At 45.1% G+C, this 22,537-nt stretch overlaps 1 protein-coding gene across 1 annotated transcript in view; it reads right to left on the bottom strand.

The window, feature by feature from the left end:
* Positions 1-22,537, bottom strand: part of Pitpnc1 (phosphatidylinositol transfer protein cytoplasmic 1) — a 276,715-nt gene that overhangs the window by 126,050 nt on the left and 128,128 nt on the right. Inside the window, exon 2 of the mRNA XM_075990302.1 lies at positions 16,909-17,057. Coding sequence (XP_075846417.1) covers positions 16,909-17,057 — 149 coding nt within the window. The remainder of the gene's footprint in view (positions 1-16,908; positions 17,058-22,537) is intronic.

The following is a 22,537-nucleotide window of genomic DNA, read 5'->3' as shown; positions in this document are numbered from 1 at the left end:
ATTTAGCTGCTGGTGGTGGTCCACGGCTTTAATCCCGGCACGCGGGAGGCAGAGACAGGCAGATTTCTATGAGCCCGAAGCCAGCCTGGTCTACAGAGTGAGTTCCAGGACAGCCACACAGAGAAACCTTGTCTTGGAAACAGCAAAGGTGGACAATTGGTTGTGTGGAGAAAGTGGCACCCTTATGGGCCATAAAGTGGCTCAACTATGTTGGACGGCAGCCACTTTGGAAATTTCTCTTCCTACATGCTGGTTGTCAGGGTTAGAGCTAGGGACATAATGCATGTGTGTGTTGGGGAATTTTAGTGAGTGTAAAAAATAACAAGTTTCATTGTGACATTTTCGTGTTCACATATATCATTGGCCCTTGCTCAGCTCACCCTACTATCACCCTCTCTCCAGGCCTCCCGCCTGATTGTTTTTCTGCTTCCTCTACACTCCCAAACAGTCTTCCCTCTCTCTCTCCCTCCATCCCTCCCTCGCCGTCACACACACATGTGCACACACACGCGTGCATACACACACGCACGCACACACACACACACGCACACACACACGCATGCACACACACACGCACGCACGCACACACACACGCACACACACACGTGCACACACACACACACACACACGCACGCACGCACGCACACACACACGCACGCACACACACACACACGCACACCCCTAAACTGAAGTTCTCACAGGAGTTTCACATGTTGTCCATCTCCCCTGCTGCTATTTTCCCCACCCTCTTTGTAGGCTTCTTCCTACCCCTCAATGGCGCCTTCTATTTTATGTCATCATCAAACGATTCTGTGTCAAGCCAGCCAGCTAACCTACAGTCTGCACATGACAATGTTTGGTGTAGGGATAAGTCCCGCCCCTTAGGGGGCGTGTTCGCCTCGGGCTAATGTCTGCCTATAAATTTGGCGAGCGTGCTCAGAGCTTCCTCTTCTACTCTCCTGGTCTCCGCGGGAACGGTGGTTCTGTAAGTCTATTTCTACATTAAAACTATATATATTTTTACAAACTGCCTGCATTCGTTTACGCCGCTACATTTTGGCGTCCAACGTCGGGCTATTTTGCCCTCGACTCAAGCGGGTAGCCCGCTAGCTAACACAGCACCCTCCTGGGTGCTGTTTTTCAGTTCGTGACTCCGGCCCCAGTGCCGAGTCCGAAACATACTCGGCCACACAGGCCCATTCTGCCTGCCTTGGCTAAGTTTTACAGCGGAACACCACTGCCTGAATTAGCTGAAGCTTAAGTACCTGCGATTTTGCAACAAAAGCTGCCACAGCGGCAGATTTGGTCTGACACAAAGTGACTTGGCAGGGCAGTGGTGGCGCACGCTTTTGATACCAGCACTTGGGAGGCAAGGGCAGGCGGATCTCTGTGAGTTTGAGGCCGGCCAGGCAGGTAGCACACGCCTTTGATCCCAGCGCTTGGGAGGCAGAGGCAGACAGATCTCTGTGAGTTTGAGGCCTGCCAGGCAGTGGTAGCACACGCCTTTAATCCCAGCACTTGGGAAGCAGAGGCAGACGGATCTCTGTGAGTTTGAGGCCTGCCAGGCCGTGGTAGTGCACGCCTTTAATCCCAGCACTTGGGAGGCAGAGACAGGCGGATCTCTGTGAGTTCGAGGCCAGCCTGGTCTACAAGAGCTAGTTCTAGGACAGGCTCCAAAAACACAGAGACCAACAACTGGCAGGAACCGATCATTGCAGGTAAAAAATTTTTTTTTATTATTTTATAAATAAAATGTCTGAACACATTACTGTTCAAGAATTTAACAGTTTTTTTAATTGTACCATGTGGGAGATTTTACAAGAGGTGTCTATCACGCCACCTCTATGGATCCTTCTGGGATTCGTAGTTTTCATTGGCACCAAATGGTTTGATAATAGAAATATGATAAAGTCTTTACGAGATGAATCCAGGATTCTTAAGGCAGAAATAGAACGCTTAAAAACAATTGAGAATGATAACAATCTTCTCAAGAATCAGTTTGAAGTTCTCCAGACTGATAACAATCTTCTCAAGAATCAGTTTGAAGTTCTCCAGACTGATAACAATCTTCTCAAGAATCAGTTTGAAGTTCTCCAGACTGATAACAATCTTCTCAAGAATCAGTTTGAAGTTCTCCAGACTGATAACAATCTTCTCAAGAATCAGTTTGGAGTTCTCCAGACTGATAACAATCTTCTCGAGAATCGGTTTGAAGTTCTCCAGGCTGATAACAATCTTCTCAAGAATCAGTTTGAGGCTCTCCAGGCTGATGTTAAGGAGAAATTCATTACTATGGAAGAGGGAACAGCTGATCTGGATCGTAAGGTTCAGTCCCTCTCTGTAGGAACTGAAACATTAGTGGCTGATATTAAGGAGAAATTCATTACTATGGAAGAGGGAACAGCTGATTTGGACAATAAGATTCAGTCCCTTTCTGTAGGAAATGAAACATTAACTGAGAGAATCAAAACTGCTGAATGTGACAATCGGATTTTGTCTAAAGCTTATGACAATTTGATGGAAAGAGTGTCAATACAAGAAGGCACAGTTTATGCCATAAAAATTATGTCCAAAGATAAGATGTTATCTCTAACGGACAAACTTCATACTTTAGAATCCTCAATGAAGGCTTTGGAACATAATTCTGGACAGGAGATTCAGACATTGCAGAAGGCAATAGTGAATAGAATTGAAAAGATTGAGGAATTTCTGAATTCTGATGAAGAAGAGCAAAGGGTAGAAGGGCAAATTTTAACTACATCTGTGGGTAAATCTCTCCGGGACAATTTCCACAAAGCTCTACCGACAGCTCTACCTGCCTTTCCAGTAATAACAACAGAGAAGGTGGTTGGTTCCAGAAACCCTAGGGTCATCAAGGAGGATACATGGGAGCCTGTCCGTATGAATGACCTCAAGGAAATTAAACAGGCTGTCATGACTTTTGGGATGCAAGCCTCTTTTGTTAAAGAGATGCTAAGATCTTGGGCCACGACAAACAGAGCAACCCCCTTGGACTGGCTCCAGCTGAGCTCTGCAGTACTTGAGAGTGGACCGCAATTGAAATGGCAATGCTTATTCAGGCAAGAGGCTAGACTCTTAGAACAGCAGGAAAAAGCAAAGGGAATTGACATTTCCCTAGATAAATTTCTAGGTGAAGGGCTCTTTTCCGACCCTCAGGAACAAGCTAATTTGGATGAAAACACACTCTCCATGTGTACTACAGCAGCCTTAAGGGCTTGGGACAGGGTACAAGACCCAGGACAGAGAATAGAATCATTTGTCAGAGTTAAACAGGGTCAGAGAGAACCCTTTAGTGACTTTTTACAAAGATTAACTAAGGCTGTACAAATAGGGATATCTGACCCAGAAGCAAGACGTATAATGATTGAGTCTTTGGCTTATGAAAATGCAAATGTGGAATGCAAAAGGATTTTGGGGCCTTTAAAGCTCAGATCAGCGCCTTTGGAAGAATGGGTCTTGCATACACTCAATGTTGATACATTTGATTATGGCACTGAAGCATGGGTAGAAGAAGCAATTTCCAATGGTAAAAGGAGACACCAGAATACCAAATGTTTTAATTGTGGCAAAATGGGTCATATGAAAAGGAATTGTAGACAACGGATTTTCAGAAATAATAATAATAATAATGCATCTTTCAGAAATAATAATAATAATGCATCTTCTAGAAATAACAGAAATAGGAGGACTCAGCCTTCAGGTTTATGTAGAAGATGTGGAAAAGGCAGACATTGGACGAATGAATGCAGGTCTACAAGAGATAGACAAGGCAACCTGATACAGTCGGGAAACGTGAGAGGGGGGGCCTCACAGGCCCCCATGGCAAACATGGTTCAGTCATATCCAGTTTCTGCAGAGAACGTGCCTCATCAGGACAATTAGGAAGCCCCATGCCTACTGTTACAAGCAATAATGATCAGAAAGATAAGTTACGTGTGTTTTGGCAAACTTCTATAAATGATCAAAGACCTAAACTGAGAGTGTGTGTAAATGGCATTTTTATTACTGGCCTGCTGGACACAGGTGCTGATGTAAGTATCATTACCCCAGAATCTTGGCATCCGTATTGGCCTCTTCAGAATGTAAATGTTCAGCTCCTGGGAATTGGAACCCTATCTCGAGTAAGGCAGAGCACGAGATGGGTTGAATGTATAGGGCCAGAGGGACAAATAGGAAAATTAAAGCCATATGTAGCCAATATCGCAATGAATTTATGGGGTCGTGACCTATTACAACAATGGAATACCGAAATTAACATTCCTGCTACTTCTAGAGCCTATAGTTCTGAGAATAATATTAAAAGATATTACAAACGGAGAAAACCAGCCATTCGGGCTGTACAAGAACAAGCAATTGATGTCCCTTCAGAGATACCAACAGCCTTGCCTCTAAAATGGTTGACTGAGAAACCAATATGGACAAAGCAATGGCCTTTAGCTGAGGAAAAGTTACAGGCTTTAGAACAGCTGGTACAAGAACAATTAGATGCTGGACATATAGAAGAATCTACCAGCCCTTGGAATTCTCCTGTATTTGTGGTTAAGAAAAAATCAGGTAAATGGAGAATGGTGACAGATCTCAGGGCCATCAACAAGGTTATTCAACCTATGGGCCCTCTGCAATCTGGAATTCCGTTGCCCTCTTTATTACCAAAAGGATGGCCTCTCATAGTTATTGATTTAAAGGATTGTTTTTTCACTATACCTTTGCAAAAAGAAGATAGAGAAAAATTTGCCTTCACAGTGCCTACTTATAACAATTCTCAACCTTCGAGGAGGTACCACTGGACCGTTCTCCCCCAGGGTATGTTAAATAGCCCCTCCCTGTGCCAATATTTTGTGAACCAACCATTGCAAATAATACGCAAGAAATTTCCCAAATCTATAGTATACCATTACATGGACGACATCTTGTTATCCGATTCAAACATGGATACCTTGAACAGACTGTTTGAAGAAATAAAGATACTTTTACCTAAATGGGGATTGCAAATCGCTCCTGAAAAGATTCAGAAGGGAGATTCTGTTAATTATTTAGGTTATAAAATAGGTTTGCAAAAAATTAAGACACAAAAAGCACAAATTAGGAGAGATCGCCTACGGACTCTTAATGACTTTCAAAGACTGTTAGGAGACATTTCCAGTCTACGACCAGCTATTGGAATAACACCTGATCTAATAATTCATTTGAACAAAACCTTGGATGGTGATAAAGATTTAAACAGTTCCAGAGAATTAACAGCTGAAGCAGAAAAGGAACTGACAATGATTGAGGAAAAATTACAACAGGCACATGTGGACAGGGTGAATCCAGAGCTCGATTGTATTCTTGTCATACTACCATCAAAAATTTCTCCTACAGGAATTTTAATGCAGAGAGATGATATTATTTTGGAATGGATCTTTTTACCACATAAACCAAGTAAGAAACTGAAAACTTATGTGGAAAAAGTCTCTGAGTTAATTATAAAAGGCAAGCTGAGACTTCGTCAACTAGCAGGCATAGACCCAGCAGAAATTATAGTGCCCTTCACTGCTGATGAACTAAAGAAATTATGGGAAGATAATGAACCATGGCAAAGAGCTTGTGCTAATTTTTTGGGAGACATTAATAATAACTATCCAAAAAGCAAGCGGCTCAACTTCATAAAGAGAACTTCTTGGATTCTTCCTCGAATCGTCCGTGATGCTCCAATAACTGGAGCCCGTACATTCTATACTGACGCCAATAAATCAGGGAAGGCAGGTTACAAATCAGAAGACTTGGATAAGGTGGAACAAAGTCCATATAATTCTGTCCAGAAGGCAGAATTATATGCCATTCTTATGGTGCTAAGGGATTTTAAAGAACCTATTAATATAGTTACAGATTCACAATACGCAGAAAGAGTTATTTTACATATTGAAACTGCTGAATTTATACCTGATGATACTGAACTAACCTCATTGTTTCTCCAGGTTCAAGATTTGATCAGGAACAGGCTTTGCCCTATGTACATAACACACATCCGATCCCATACGGGTCTGCCAGGTCCTCTAGCACAAGGTAATGCAGAAATTGATCAATTACTGATTGGTAGTGTGCTACAAGCCTCTGAATTTCATAAAAAACATCATGTTAATAGCAAAGGTTTGAAGAAAGAGTTTTCAATTACATGGCAACAAGCTAAGGAGATTGTAAAGAAATGCCCTACTTGCTCTTTCTATAACCAAACGCCACTGCCTGCAGGGGCTAATCCAAAGGGCACCCAAAGGAATGAAATCTGGCAGATGGATGTGTTCCACTTTGCAGAATTTGGCAAATTAAAATATGTTCATCACACCATTGACACTTATTCAGGCTTTCAGTGGGCAACTGCTTTAAGTTCAGAAAAAGCTGATTCAGTAATCACTCATTTATTAGAAGTCATGGCTATCATGGGTATACCTACACAAATAAAAACGGACAATGGTCCTGCTTATGTTTCTAGGAAAATGAAACAGTTTTTTGATTATTACAATATCAAGCATGTTACAGGTATACCATACAATCCTACAGGTCAAGCAGTCATAGAAAGATCAAATCGAACTATAAAAGATATGTTGAACAAACAGAAAGGGGTGGAAAACACCCCCAGAAATAGGCTACATAATGCTTTGTTAACCTTGAATTTTCTCAACGCTAATGAGAAGGGAACAACGGCTGCAGAAAGACATTGGATAATGGAAAAGTCTACTGAACTAAATCAACCAGTTTATTTCAAGGATGTGCTGACCTCACAATGGAAGCCAGGATATGTGCTACGTTGGGGAAGGGGTTTTGCTCTTATCTCCACAGGTGAGGAAAAATTGTGGATACCATCAAAATTAATAAAGGTTCGGTTTGAAGAAGAGAAGCCACTTGGAAAAGATAAATAACAATTCTTTCATAAGGATGGCGAACATACTGATGGTAAGAAATACAGATAGGTTTGGAGGCGGGGTTCTTTTCTTATCTCCACAGGAAAACACTCATCTTCAAAGAAATTAAGGAACCCTGAATATTTAATTACTGATGGATGGACACATTTTGTAAGTATTAATTTTTATTTATATATCTTATTAAACATTTCTTTATAAATATATAGAGCTGGTTTTGAAGTTGGACTCTGGCTCAGTCCTTCTCCAATTCCAAGCCTGTTAGTAAGAGAAAAACCCAGAGTTTCTGGAGTTTCTGTCTCATGTCAAGAGCCATGATATGGGACAGAAAGAAATATGAGTTTAGAAAACATCCTTGCTTTTCTTCATATCTATCATACTTTTCATTGAATATATATATCATGCCTTTTATTGAATATATATATGTATGTATATATATGTCTATATGATTAATGTTTAAGTTTTTCACAATGAATAATGAGTTTTTCCCGAAGTGACATTTGAAGTTTCCAGGAAGAAGATGGGGCCCCACAACAACAACTCTACCTGGTTGAGATGACGTCATGATACTGATAGCGCTACTACAAGACCTGTTTTGGATACCAGCTGCACAAGACGATCCCAACTTGGTTAGCTGAAATGGTGCACATCTTGTACAACATTCTGGCCAGACCTCCACAAAATACTCAGAGACTATTTGCAATTTTAAAAGACATTGATCTTGAAATTTAACCATCATTTTACTTTCACAGGATCCCCCAGAAAGAACGTCGCCCCCATGACAGCTGGAAGTAATTCTAGAGGACGACGTCCCCTCTCCCAGTAAAGTTTACCCCTGGGTTTAGGGACATCATTTAGGAGTTGGGAGGTTGGGGGAGGAATTTTATAAGCTCAGGGATCATTTTGAAAAAAAAAAAAAAAGAGAGGGAATGATGGGATTATAGATTTATAATTGTGAGTTACTGCTTTTAGACAAATATATTGGTATCAATTCTTGTATATTGAAACAAAGTTAAATTATATTGACTATTGTATGCATGCATGTTTCTATGTCTGTTTAAAACATTTTTATGTATTGACATATATTGTATTGATATATATATTGTATACATTTACCATATTGCAATGTACATTTCTACCTCTGATTAAGATACTTATATAATGTTTGTGCATTGATATATATTTACCATATTGCAATGTATATTTTTACAGTGTTTATATTTGGAGGTCATTATCCTCATTTGTTACACAGTTGTTTATTGTCTTAGTCTTTAAGTTAGATAGATATTGAGAATTATATAGATAAATAGTCATCTAAGTTTGTCATTTATAATCAGACTAATCAGGTTCTTTAGATATATAGAGATTATACTCAGTATAGATAGATAATCTTCAACCTCTTCAAAGAGCTGTAGAAAATGGCCTTTAATCTAACTCAGAGTTTCGTGATAGTGAGACACAATTGCTCCTGGCAACACCACTCCATTCCCGAGAGAATGTTGAGCACCAAAGACACTCCACCTGGAGCCTTTCTATTTGGCAGAACTGGCCTTTGGGCAAAGAAATGCCTATACCTCAACCACTGACACAGATACAGAGCGTGCATCAATGGATAAAACAGGACTGTCATATCCTGCCAAGACAGGGTAAGATAGTTTTGAAAAGTTCCTTGCCTTTAATAATGGTATGTCAGTTATGTTAGGCCTTAGCCAAAATTGGTTGACTCAACATTGCAAACGAGACTTTGGGTGATTGCCCAGGTAGTCAGTTGTCTCTGTCAATTGTTGCACATTTTGGATATATCTCGTTTGTTGAGTAGTGTTTATTCCCTTCTGAGATCTTTGACAGAGTTGAAGATTATATAATTGTAGTTACTCTTTACATTATTTGGACTCCTTGAGATAGAATGTTTAGCAAAGCTTTTGTTCTCAATATTGTTTGTTATATTTATTATTTGTTGTTATTGTATGTAGTTGTATTTGGTTTAGTTCTGTCTTATTTAGACAAAAAGGGGAGATGTAGGGATAAGTCCCGCCCCTTAGGGGGCGTGTTCGCCTCGGGCTAATGTCTGCCTATAAATTTGGCGAGCGTGCTCAGAGCTTCCTCTTCTACTCTCCTGGTCTCCGCGGGAACGGTGGTTCTGTAAGTCTATTTCTACATTAAAACTATATATATTTTTACAAACTGCCTGCATTCGTTTATGCCGCTACAGTTTGGGGTATGGAACACGGGACAGAACGATGGAACCATTGGAGGCCACCCATAGCAGTGGTGGTAGTGGTGGCTGGAGGCAGCAGGGGTGGGGCAGGCAGCAGGGTTGGGAGGCAGCAGGGGTGGGGCAGGCAGCAGGGGTGGGGCAGGCAGCAGGGGTGGGGCAGGCAGCAGGGGTGGGGCAGGCAGCAGGGGTGGGGGAGGCCTTGGGTTCTGCTCAGAGACCACTGTCCATTCTGGAGCTGCCTTGATTTCTGCCCTTTCATATGGCTCTAGAAAATCCTGTGCTTCCCTGACATGCATCCATCAAGTGCTCCTTCTGCTCACAGCAGACTTTGTTTCTTTTGCTGGTAGCTATGAACAGTCACTCAGAGCCTCGAATCGCCTTTCTGCCTAGTCTTCCACTTATCCCCACAGATACCTTACACACAAGCCAAAGTGCACTACTCCCTGAGAGATGAATGTCTGAGATTTGCTTGGTAATAACAATTATGGACTAATCTATCTCCTCTTTGGGCAATTTTCTTCTTTTCTACATTAGTAGAAGAGTAGGCCTTGGTTACACAGGTTCTGAATATAGCCAGAACTGCTCATGGTTTCACTGGGCAAGAAATCGCTTTCCAAACCCATATAGACTGTTGCCAGGGAGCCTGTCGCAAATTTAGGTTCATAGGACACTCCACGTAATGAGGACACGGACACCAGTGCCAGCCTACCCTTTAAGATCCACTCTCTCCAGACAGCCGCAAGAGATCAATGAGACTCAAAAATGCAGAGTCCAGTCAGCCTGGGGCCCTCTCTGGAGGGAAGACAAGGACCAGGTCTTAACCCCCAAGGGGACTCCTATGAAAGTTGCACACTTGCTTACATTTGTAAGATTCCAACACATGGGTGAATGACATACAAAAGAGTATGACATTCCATGTGACATGACAATCCTGTGACTTCTGCATGCAGGCCATAGGTCAACCTGGACTAGATCTAGGCTGCCGTTGACTACAAAACAATGGGTTTGATTTTCTTTTGTGATTATGGGAATCCATCTTACTAATTCATGCGTCTGTTGTACGTGAATTTCTTTTAGACAGGGTCTCACTAAATAGCCCAGGCTGGACTTGAACTTTCAATTGTCCTGTGCCAGCCTCTTCAGTGTTGAGATTACAAGAGTGTACCACTACACAAAGCTGTCTGCATATCAACTTTCCTTTCTCTTTTGTGACATCATAATCTCCCTGTTGCTGAAATATGAGCCTAAAAATTAATTAATTAAAATAAATAAGAATGAAAAGTTATTGGCTTATCGTTTTCATGTGAGAGAAATGTTTTTTAGGTTATAAAAGGACAGACCTAGTTCCGACTCATACAAAGGAAGTTAAAACTTGGCTCATCTCTGGCAAGGAAATGGATTAGGCACTGCCTCTTTGATTACTCGCACATGCAGAGGGAAAGTCAAGATCATGTTGAAGATGCATTTGAGTGTAAAAAAAGGGGGCTTTCCGGGAGAGATGGCTCAGCAGTTATGAGCACTGACTGTTCCTCCAGAGGAAGGAAGTGTTCAAGTGCCAGCACCCACATGGCAGCTTACAGCTTGTCTGGAACTCCAGTTCTTGGGGACCTGGCACCCCCATGCAAACATACATGCAGGCAAAACAATGCGCATAAAACAAAAATAAATAATTTATTCATATAAATAAAAAGGACGTACTGAAGTCTACCCTAGGCTGTCCAAGTGAATCCACCATGTAATGGTTGGCCACCGATAGACATAACCGACCCATAGACAATGGACTCATGATCACATGGTTAGTGTGCCTGGAAATTTCCCCCGTCAACTGAGCATGAGTCTTTTTCTTGCCATCCCCAGTCACTGGCATTGGTCATGTTGGGTTTTCAGAATACACGAAGAGCTAATTCTTCCCCATCTAAGCACCGGGACACACCCCTAGTTTAGCCTGTCCCTCATTTCATTCAACCTTCACTTCTTTGGGGTTCCTAGTTCTTTCAACAGCCTTCGTAACACACACTGGTGTTTATCTCCATTTTTAAATACACCATTGAGGAACAGACCAAAGCAGCTGAGCTTATGTTCTGGCTGGTGGAAAATTAAGCAAGGTAGGCAGATACACGTTGTAGACCATCATACTTTACTTTTATAGATGCTGCCCAATGGCAATGTCTACAACTCTATGTTGTAGACATGTATAAATGTGCAGACGCAATCATTATTTTATGTGTGTATACATAGGAATGATTGCTTCATACTGAATTATCAGCCCAAATCCCTGTTTTATTTTCAGATATAACATTCAAAAGCTACCATCCTTCCTCCAATTCTTTCTGCTTATTTACTGTGTGAGTGTGTACGCGTGTGTGAGTACAGTGTCGCGAATTTGGGAGTTGGTTCTCACGTGCCACCATATGAAGGCAGGGCCTCTCTCATTTCTGCATTACAAACTCCAGGCCAGCCCCTGAGCTCCTGGATGATTCTCCTTTCTTTGCCTCCATCTCACTGTCGGTGTGCTGGGACTGTAGATCACAGCTCTGTGTCTAGCCTTTTCTTTCCCTTTCGGTATTAAGCACCATGCACTGTGCCACTGGACGCAGTCTCTGTCTCTCTCTGTCTCTGTCTCTCTGTCTCCCTCCCCCTCCCCCTCTCTCCCTCTCCTTCTCTCCCTCTCTCTCCCTCCCTCCTCTCTCTCTCCCTGTCTCCCTCCCTCCCTCCTCCCCCCTCTCCCTCTCCCCTCCCTCCCCTCCCCTCTCCCCCTCCCTCCCCCCCTTTCTCCTAAAGCTGGTTACCTCGGGATCAAACTTGGCTTGCATTTCTGATGTCTTTACTGAGCTAGCTCCCTGGCCCTTCATCAGATTCCATATAGATGGCATTTGGGCGTCCAAAGAAAAAACTGTTACATGTCCCTGTTTAATCTCGGAAGACGATGCTTCATTACAAATCACAAGCTTTTCTGATGGAAGCTTCTCACTGAGAATTTTAGACTCATAATCCTTCCTAGCTGTGGATTTCTCAAAGTAATGATAAGGCTACCATCTTGCTATTTAGCCAGACATTTTCTTCTCTGCTGTTCTTTTCCTATAGCTTGCCTTTATGAAAGCTTTTCACTTTATGAAATTTGCCAAAGTAAATCTGTTTCATTAAGCTAAACCACAGTGGAACCTTTCCATCATGCGACTGTAAGGCAAAGGTATTCCCACTGAAGACATCTGGATTGTCTTGGTTTTTTTCCATTGCAGTCAGTGACAGAATGGATCGCATGGTGCCTGTCTCTTAGGCACAGCACAGTAATTCTGTGAGGTTCCACCCCGAGGTAGGATGGTAAACGGGAGGCGTGAGTATTTCCAACTTTCCCCATTACTGCCAATGGTTCTGTAGAGAGGTGATTCCGGCTTGCGGCTCCCTCCAGCACTGGAAGGGAGTTGTTTGCTCACATCCTTGATAATCTCTAGGCTCACCACATTTAATTTTTGTCACTCTGATGAGTGTGGGAAGAGATGTCCTTGTTTTAATCTGTTTTCTTGCCTCCCGATAAGGTGAGGCTTTCCATGTTTGTACTGTTCCCACTTCCTCGTCTCTGAGTCACATTTCCAACCCCCTTCTCGAGGTCTGAATGGATTGTCTGGTCATGTTAGTTGTTAATTTAAATGATTTATTTATTTTTATTTCATTGGGTTGGAGTTTTGTCTATATGAGAGTGTTGGATGGATCCCCTGGAACGAGTTACAAAGAGTTGTGAGCTGCCATGTGGGTGCTGGGAATTGAACTGGGGTTCTCTGGAAGAGCTGCCAGTGCTCTTAACCATTGAGCCATTTCTCCAGCCCCTAGTTGTTGATTTAAAAATAAACTATGGCTGGAGAGATGGCTCTGAGGTCAGAAGCGCACAGTGCTCATGCAGAGAACCCAAGTCTAGTTCCCAGCACCTACACTAAGCAGCTCACAACCACCTTTAATTCCAGCCCCAGGAATCTGAATCTGATGCCCCCTTGACTCCATGGGAACTGCATGCATTTGCACATACAGGAACATACACACACACACACACACACACACGCACGCACGCACGCACGCACGCACGCGCGCACACACACACACACTTTTAGAAATTTTATTTGAAAGAGCTTCTATTTATTTAAGTGCCAGAACTTGTTATATAAAAACATTATCATCTGTCCATGTTCTGATGTCTTATCAGGCCTATCCCACTCTGCTAATAATAAAGGACATTTATCTATATTTTCCTCCACTTTTTCCACATTTGGGGATGTCATTGATCTGTAATTTATTTTTACATGTATGCCGTGAACTAGAGGTTTGGCAGTATTGCTGACTGAAAATGCAATCGGTACAGCGTCGTACTGTGAGTAGTAGATGCTCACTAACGTCTCTCTTACCCTCCCGCCCCCACCCCAAAGTGCGGGGTCATCCCCATTCCAAACCCACGCCTCGTTTAGTTTTCCAAAGTCTACACAATTATAACTAAGTGATTTGTAACCAAGTACCTCTAAGTTTCTTTTTCTACTGCGAATGGATGTGTTTTCAAAATTACGTTCTTGCAGCTATTCTTCCGATCTATGACCTACACGCGTAATGTGTGGCGTGATAAACACGGTGATGCTATCGATTCTTGTGTATGAATTTACACAGCCACCTTACTGATTTCTTATGTTGATCTTAATAACTACGTGCAAAATCCTTAATTCCCATTAATTGATTCTAGTTATAACTGATAGTTTAGGTTTTTTCCCCTTTTTTTCTCTATGGTACGCATGCATGCATGCGTGTGTGTGTTATGCCTGCCAGCTGCCCTGGTTTACTCTCTGTGGTTGTAACAGAACACCCTGACACACGCAGCTGAAGGGGAAAGGGGTGAGCATAGCCCAGGCAGCAGCCCGTCATGATGGGAGGCATCCAGGTGGCAGGAACGTGAAATAGCTAGTCCTACCCACAGACAAGAGCAGGGAAGGAATGCGTGCAAGCTTGCACTCAGCTCTACGTCTCCACTCTTTCGCAGTCCAGGATCCCCTGCCTTGAGAAGGATGCTTCCCAGAGTGAGCTGGGTCTTCCCACATCAATTAGCAATCAAGACAGCCCCCATAGAAACGCCCTCACACGCCCCACAGACACGCCCTCAGACACGCCCACCCGAGACAGTCCCTCTTTGAGAGTCTCTTCCCAGGGGATTCTAGACTACGTCAAGTTGACAAAATGAACCATCACACCAGGCAAGCACACTACCAATGCGAGTCATCCCCAGCCCCACTCTCTTGTTTTACTGCACTAACTAGTGCTTTCCCACGGTGTCAGATAAAAATCAACATCTCTCTTCAACCCCTAAATTATATTAGCATCTTGAAGCATTTCCTTCATTATAATAAGTACCCTTTAATCTTCTATTATTGTTGTCTATTGTTTTGATGCTACAAAGACACCACAACGAGTCAACGTCCGCCCCTGTACAGCATTCTGTGCTCGGTCAGCCGGGCGTAGGGGGGTTACCAATTTCTATATGCTCTTCTCCTTCAGTTTGAACCTTGTGGAAGTATCTGTTAGCTGTTCTTTCTTTTTAAAGCACTGTAATTGTTATTGTAAGTGTGTGTGTTTATATATGCCCACGAGGGCACTGACACCCTGGGGCTGGAGTTACAAGTGGCTGTGAACCACACCTGACGTGGGTGCTGGGGACCAAACTATGATGCGCTTTTAACCCCAAGTCATCTCTTCAGTTTGAGTGTCTCAGTCTGTAGTGAACCAGTAGGCACGGCTGACTCGCAGTTCCTCCCCATGTGTGTCGGCCTGAGGCCAAATGTCCTGACCCGGTATAGGTCCAAAACCCCTACCCCCAGACATGAGGGCTACAGTGGTCCTGATGTCTCACTCAGTTTCCATGACATTCGCTCGCTGGTCCTTTTCCCATTCTGACTCCAGGACCTAAGGATTTCCCTTTCTTTGTTTTAAGCTCAGCTTTATATTGTTATATTTCATCCTGTGTTTGTCATAGGAAGTGGGGGAGGGTCAACGCTAATCTTTCCAGTTACTATTACTGGAAGTGCGCAGAGTCTATTTATAACGCATTTCCCTCTCGCTGTGTTTATGACTCCTTTAAAATAAATACCATATATTCAGATAGAGAAAACAGACATGACAGACAGCTGGAGACGTCTTCTGTTCCAGCAAAACTTATAAAGTTTCTAACCTTTCTCTGGATGGGTACTTTAGGGAACTGTCCCCAGGCAATCACTTAAGCGAATGCAACTGTAGCTGAGAAATGGAATTTTCCAGTTTCTATTTTCCCGACCGTCCTACACGTCTCCCTGCTCCTTGGAGGTGATGGCTGAGGGGCACCCACTCCTGTGTGCTTGACACCCTCCACACTGAGAAGACCAGAGCAGAAGATCTGTCTCTAGCCATACCCAGGGCCCAGTGACTTTGGCAGATAAACATTTGGCTGGGGCCTGAACTGCTTCTAAACCACGGGAACCCGCAGCTTCCAAGAGATGAATGGGATCCATCTCATCTGCATTTCAGCGTGACTCAAGACTTCCAGGGTACTGTATCCCTGGGCAGCTGAAAGCATATTTGGTTGATCAGCCCAAGGCCTTCGCTGTCAAGGTACTGGATTGGAAGACTTCCACACACTCTGCTGACGGGAGTGGAAATCTCTTCTTTTGACAGCATCGTCTACTTCAGCCTTTGGGAGAGAGATGTGTCTAAATATGTTCCCCACCACCACCCCGAAGAAAATGACCACGTTCAAGCTACTGAGGATAGGGCAACACTCACGGGGAGGCCAGTGAGTAAGTGGAGTTGTCCAGTTGGTGTGTCGGAAATTCTTCACAACAGTCACAAATGAGGCAGAGGGTATGGCAGTGGCAGGTCCGTGTGTGCGTGTGTTTGTGTGTGTAAATACACTGTGGAAAGGCTAATACAAGGCTTGTTTGTTGAGCAGTTAATTTCAATAAAAATATATTTCATACACAACTACAAATATTTGAGTCTGTGTGTGTTACATGGAGGCAAGAAGTCAACGTTGGGTATTGTCCTTATCCACTCTCTGTCTGGTGTTTGAACGCGGAGTCTCTTATTGAACCCAGAGCACACTGATCTGGCTAGACTGGCTGGCCAATGCGATCCTGGAATAATCCTATCTCTGCCTCCCAACAGTGGGATCACAGATATATGCTGGGCCGAAGATCTGAACTCAAGGGCCTTCCTACTAGCATTGCACACATTCCTAACCCTTTACTACAAATATTCTGACCCAGAGAATATTAACAGGAAAGCAATGGCTGGATGGGGATATAGAATGGGGAGAGAACTGGACAAGCCCCAAACCATTATGTCATTGACAGTAAGGAAACAGAAGATATTAAAAAAATACATTTTGCAAAGCAGAAAGCATAGCCTGGCTTAGTGCTGGTTTATAATATACCCAAAAGGAGAATAATGACCACAGGAAGGGTGGGTCCCTTAGGGAAATGGAAGCTACCTTAGCCACCATTAGTTTTCTGGGAACTCGCAGGGACATCGGACAGTACGTGGAAAACCTATTAAGCAAGACCCATAGCCACAGGGGCTGCTGGATCCCCAACTATGTCAAGCCACAGTCATTTCCTCTTCCTGGCTAGCACTGACCTCGGGATAGATCAGATTTCATTTTACGTCATCCAAGGTAGCTTCAAGAGAATCTTCCCATTCTCCTGATGGATGATTCTGGTTTTGAAGTAGTAATATGGGTGGCTTTCAGGGTAGCGCCAGGCGGGAGGGACTCACCTGTTGAGATACACTCGCTTCTCAGTGAATTGCCCATTGCCGTGGTGAGGGTCCTCGAAGGGCTCGTTCTGCACGACCTCCACTCCTTCGCCCCGGTCGCTCTGCTCGTGACTGTGCTTGCTGATCATATACAGCTGTCCGATTTTGTACTGCAAAGCAAACAGAGAAGGGGAGACAGAGAGGTCAGCCCAGCTTGCCTCTGACGAATCCCCACACTGTCCTCCAGAGACAGGATGCCCAGCCGCTAATCACATCCACCTTCTGCTGAGAAAAGCCAGCAGCCACTTGGGTCTAAGGTGACTGTCCTTGGAGCCTGGCAGAGAATTGGGGGCGAGCAGAAGGCAGGAGCGGCACGTTCCTGGGAAGAATAAGTGGGCATACCAAGTGCCCCCTGGGCTCAGGCCCACGCTGAGAGCGGTCTGGCCACACAGGTTAAAGGCAGTCGGTGTTCTATTTGGCTTGGCCAAAGGCAGCCTAGGGTGTGTTATTTCTGTCCTGGCTTTCTAGCTAATTGGCAGCATTGCTGGGCACAGGGATTAACTGTCACCTGCATCTGCTCCCGCCTAGAATAGCCGTTCTCACAGGTGGCTAGACGGGATCGTGAGAAAGGTTGGTTTTGTCACACCCAATCCAACTTGGTATTGTTTTGTTTGTGAGACAGAGCTTATGAAGCACAAGCTGGCCTCAAACTCACCATGTAGCCAGGGATGACATTACACTTCTGCTCCTTCTGCCCCGGGTGCTGAGGTTACAGGTGAGTACCACCAACCCCGTTTTATTCATTGCTGGGGACTGAACCTAGGGCTTCACTCATGCCAGGCAAGAATAATTGTTTCTGAGACCGTCTCTGCCAAGCCCATACTGGCCTGGAACTCTTGATAATCCTGTTGCAGGCATTCACATGAGCCACGAACGCTAAGGCCCCTAGATGCTTACAAAGCTACAAATCTGCATGTCACACGACTCAGTTCAAGAAGCCCGTGCCATGCTGAGGAACATCTCTGGTATCGTTTTCAACCAAATGTACTAATGGTGTGGGGTCTTCCGGAGTTCAAAGGTCATGGAGCAATCCGGGACTGAAATGCTGTCTTTACTATCTTCATCCCTAAGCTGTCCAACTCTCTTTCCTGCCTCTCTCCGAGTCTGAGGCTGTGACATGGCCCAGTTCAGCAGAACACAGCACTTGCCACCAAGCCTGACGACCTGAGCTTGGTCCCTGAAACCCGCTTGGTAGAAGGAGAGAACTGGCTCGTGAAGCTGTTCTCTGGCCCCTACGCAGCAGTTACCCACACACAACTAAAATTTAGTACATTAACAAAAAAAGAAGCAACAATAACAATTCAAACAGAAACAAAAAAAACAAACAAAAAGCCAATCCCAGACCAGCAGGTGGACTTCCTGGTGGCAAAATGAATTTAGTGACACATGCTGTGTGTGTGGGAGGGAGAGAGGTATAACTTTTGCACAAGGGACATTTCTGCTTGGGTCAGAACTCTGCTGTGATCTTCTCTACACACTTGGTGTGAGCCAACACACAAAGTCACCACTGCAAAGACCTGAATCTTGGGCAGGCTAATGAGGATGCCCAGTTGCTCCTAAAAGGGTCCTGGCTAGCAGGGATGCACAGTCCCCGTCTGTGTGCAAGACAGAGGAATCTGCTAACTATAGAGAAAACTGAAATATTCAAGTCAGCACCAGAGCTGAGGTCTCTTGTCACAAGGTAACCCCTCCACCGCCAGCTTCATACTGAGGCAAGAGTGTGAAGATGATCCGAACAGGCTCCAGTCTGCAGCCAGCTCAAGGGGACCAGACCCAGTAACCATGACAACGAACCAGGCTATTGGCTGGATCTCCTCCAAGGGCTATGCTTCCTATCTGGCCATGGTCCTGTCCAGAACGAGTCCGTGTTTAAAATGCTTTTAATGTGTGTTTGTGAACTTGTGGGGAGGGAGGGCGTAAGATAAGAGCAGGGAGAGGACAGAGGAAGCTGGGAGCTCGGTCGATTTTTAAAACAAATCAGAGAATCAGAGGCTTGACCTGGCTTCCCCTGTGTCCAGTACAGCTTCTACTTTTTGTTCCGGAAAAACTAACAAAGACGTCCCACAAGGACAAAGCGATACCCGTGAGATCAACTGTCCACCTTACATGAGCTGAGGCCGGTGCTCTGCCACTCAGTGGGTGCGGAGGTCAACGGCAACCACTCATGCGTGGTGTTTAAAAACCTGATGGTCACAGACAGCGGAATATTACTCAGCCACAAAAAGGAATGACGTGTTGATACTGAAGCCACTCGGTGTGTGTTCTGGGTTGAAGAGTTTCCCCCTCTTAGAGTTTAGATCTTGAAATCTCTTGGTGGGATCATATTTTAAAAGATGCCACTGGGGGGCTGGAGAGATGGCTCAGTGGTTAAGAGCATTGCCTGCTCTTTCCAAAGGTCCTGAGTTCAATTCCCGGCAACCACATAGTGGCTCACAACCATCTGGAATGAGGTCTGGTGCCCTCTTCTGGCCTGCAGACATACACACAGACAGAACATTGTATACATAATAAATAAATAAATATTTTTTTTTAAAAAAGATGCCACTGGGATAGGCTTTAATCCAGCACAGAGACAAACAGGGACACAGAAAGATGTGTGAGGAGTGGGTGGCCTTGAGAAGCCACAGATGGGGGCCCAGGGCAGATGCGCCCGTACCAGACCTTCAGAAAAAGACCTCTTCACTCATGTTCCAATTTTGTTTGTGATGTCGGGCTTAGAAGGAAATAAATCGCTGTGGTTTAACTACCCAGTATGGGTCATTTTGTCAGGCAGGCCCAAAGAAGCAGCACAGGGGCCTGGGGACAGCTCAGTCAGCGCAGTGCTTGCCACACGAGCTTAAGGCACTGAACGTAGACACGAGCGAGCTCCCCCCCCCCCCAGCAACATCAGAAAAGCCGAGCATGTGGCAGGCACCTAGACTCTATACAGTGGGGAGGTAGAGGCAGGAGGGTCCCTGGAGCCGGCTGACCAGCAAATGAAGGTGCTTGCTACACAAACCTGACTCCCCTGGGTTCCAACCCTGGGACCAGCGTAAGCGGGAAGGAAGACGGCGCAAAGTTGTCTCCCCCCACCCCCCTGGGATCTAAAGGTAGCTAGGGGAAGAAAGAGATGTTTTCTTATGTCTTGTAGCCACTAGCCCATGTTACTGGGAGTAGATAGCCCCTAAGCTATTTACTGTATATGCTCCCGTAAGCAGCCCAGATAAAACTAGGGTTACCAAAAGCTGGGGAGTAGATGGGTGGAATACAGGCATGAAGGTAAAAAGGGGGGAGAGCTGGGGAGGGAGCAGCAGCAATAGGAGAGGAGACAAGAAGGTCATGGGAGATAATTATAATTAAAATGCATTGCACACATGCATGACAATGCCATGTTATAGAAAATCGATATACACTTATAAAATATGCTTAAAGGTTAATTTCATGTCCCGTGGATTTTACCTCAAGTTTTAAAAGAATTCCGGGTCTGAAGTCACCCACTCTCAAAGTCCTGTCAAGGTCTCTCACTGGAAAGCCCAGAGAAGAACGGCATCAACCAGCAACACTGTCTCTGGGAGCTTTCAAACGTAGGGTGCCAAGGTCGATGCGGGACACAGAAAAGCCATTAGCCAGACGCGAGTCAGCCTGGCTGGGCACAGCTCGAGTGTTCCCTGCTCTGGGGAGATGGATCCAGGCAAGGCAGGGGCTGCTGATTCACAGCGGCCAGCGCGAACCCAGCTGCTTGGCCTCATTGATCATTCCAGCGGCTCCTTATGGGCCAGCCCAGGGCAGACACCAGCCTTAGCTCACCATGACTGTGTCTGTCTGGGGGTTGGGGGGTAACCTGCAGGGGCTGGGGGTGGCGGGACAAGGGTTCCATGTCTCTCCCTTCCGTCCCTCCCAGGGAAACCAGAACTGGTCTGTTGGCATGGTCGGCAGAGACGGCCAAGCAGACAAAGTCTGTTACAGTTTTATTATAACACCCCCCTTTTGACTCTCAGACATGAGCAGCAAATGGTGTCGCCGCTATGGCGAGGGGACAGAAGTTCTTGAACCACGTAAGAAAGCCTCATCCAGGGGCTGGAGAGATGGCTCAGCAGTAAAGAGCACCGGCTGTTCTTCCAGAGGACCCAGGGTCAGTTCCCAGCACCCACATCCAGTGGTTCACAACCACTGATAACTCCAGCTCCAAGGGATCTGACACACTCTCTGGGCTGCATGAGCAGCTGCACATCTGTGCAGATATACTCACATATACACATAAGCAAAAAGAAAAGCCAAGTCTGGGGTCACTCCAGACCTTTGACATTTCGATTACAGGGCAAGGGTTACTTATGGGGGCACACTAAAGGCCAAACTACTATGGTACAGCATGGTGGGGGCACTCACGGGGACTTTGGGGGACTAAATAGTACCAGGCCATAGGAGTTCATCCTTGGGAGGCCTACCCTTTTTTCCACACTCACGCAAAGTTCCTATGTAAGTCAGGGAAGACACATGCCCAGATCACCACTTTCAGACAAATTTGAATACTGAATGAAGGAACTAAAACCGAAGGTTCGCAGGAAGGCTCTGATGGTATCAAGGCCCAAGACCTGACCACAGAACTGGCATTGCATAGCTTTATGGTCCACCAACCAGCACTGATTGGCATCTTCCATTCACTTCTAATATTCACAATGAGCCAGCTGGGTGGGTATCAGCCGATGAGGAAACAAGGGTTTGGAGAACCCAAAGAAGGTCAGTGCTTTCTCGATTAATGTGTGTATACACGCATGTAGGGGCCAGGACAGCCTCGGTTGTCTGCCCTTGGGTACAGTTCACCTTGAGTTTTGCCACGTAGACAAATTAGGTCTGCTGGCCTCTGAGCCCCAGAGGTCTGCTCTCTCTGTCCCCCTGCCCAGCTCGGAGATTACAAGGGTATGTCAATGAGTTTGGCTTTTGTGCTCTGGTTCTGGGGATCAAACTTGGGACCACCACTGCACTTTACTGCCTGAGCCTTCTCCACAGACTCTGCCTTTAATAGGTTGATGGCTTAAAAAAAAAAATCTAGGCCTCAATATGCTTTAAAGTGAAAGGGGGGGTGGGGGACAGGAAACCAGGCCTCTGTAACAGAAGTCTAACTGACAGATCAAAGTTCCCTTACCTGTATGCATACGACACAGTAGTTCAATTAGATCCCACATCTCTGGAGAATCTATTGTTCCAGTTCTGGAGTTTGGGTAATCATCATTACAAGTAATCAGGACTAGAGGCTGCTGCTGGCTGGGTCTCTGAGTGTGCTATCATCTCAAGAGTGACCCCCAACAATTATCTCCACAGTCGGGAGCATCACAGGGGTCTGAATCTTCCCTAATTGTGCACGGCGCTGTACGTGCATTGGGGCTATGGAGGTGGGGCCAAGGCAGGGCTGTAGAAGGGGCCGAGAGAAACCAAGGTGTCGCTGGTTCACACTGTCCTAACTGTAGGACTGAGCGCCACTGTGCTACTTTCTGTGGTTCAACAACCTCAAGCCTTAATGAAAGAGAGAGAGAGAGAGAGAGAGAGAGAGAGAGAGAGAGAGAGAGAGAGAGAGAGGTGTTCAACCAGGCTGTAACCCAAGTACATGGGAGTC

This window comes from Microtus pennsylvanicus, chromosome 11 (assembly GCF_037038515.1).
Source record: "Microtus pennsylvanicus isolate mMicPen1 chromosome 11, mMicPen1.hap1, whole genome shotgun sequence".
NCBI lineage: Eukaryota > Metazoa > Chordata > Mammalia > Rodentia > Cricetidae > Microtus > Microtus pennsylvanicus.
This window is presented reverse-complemented; position numbering and strand designations above follow the sequence as displayed.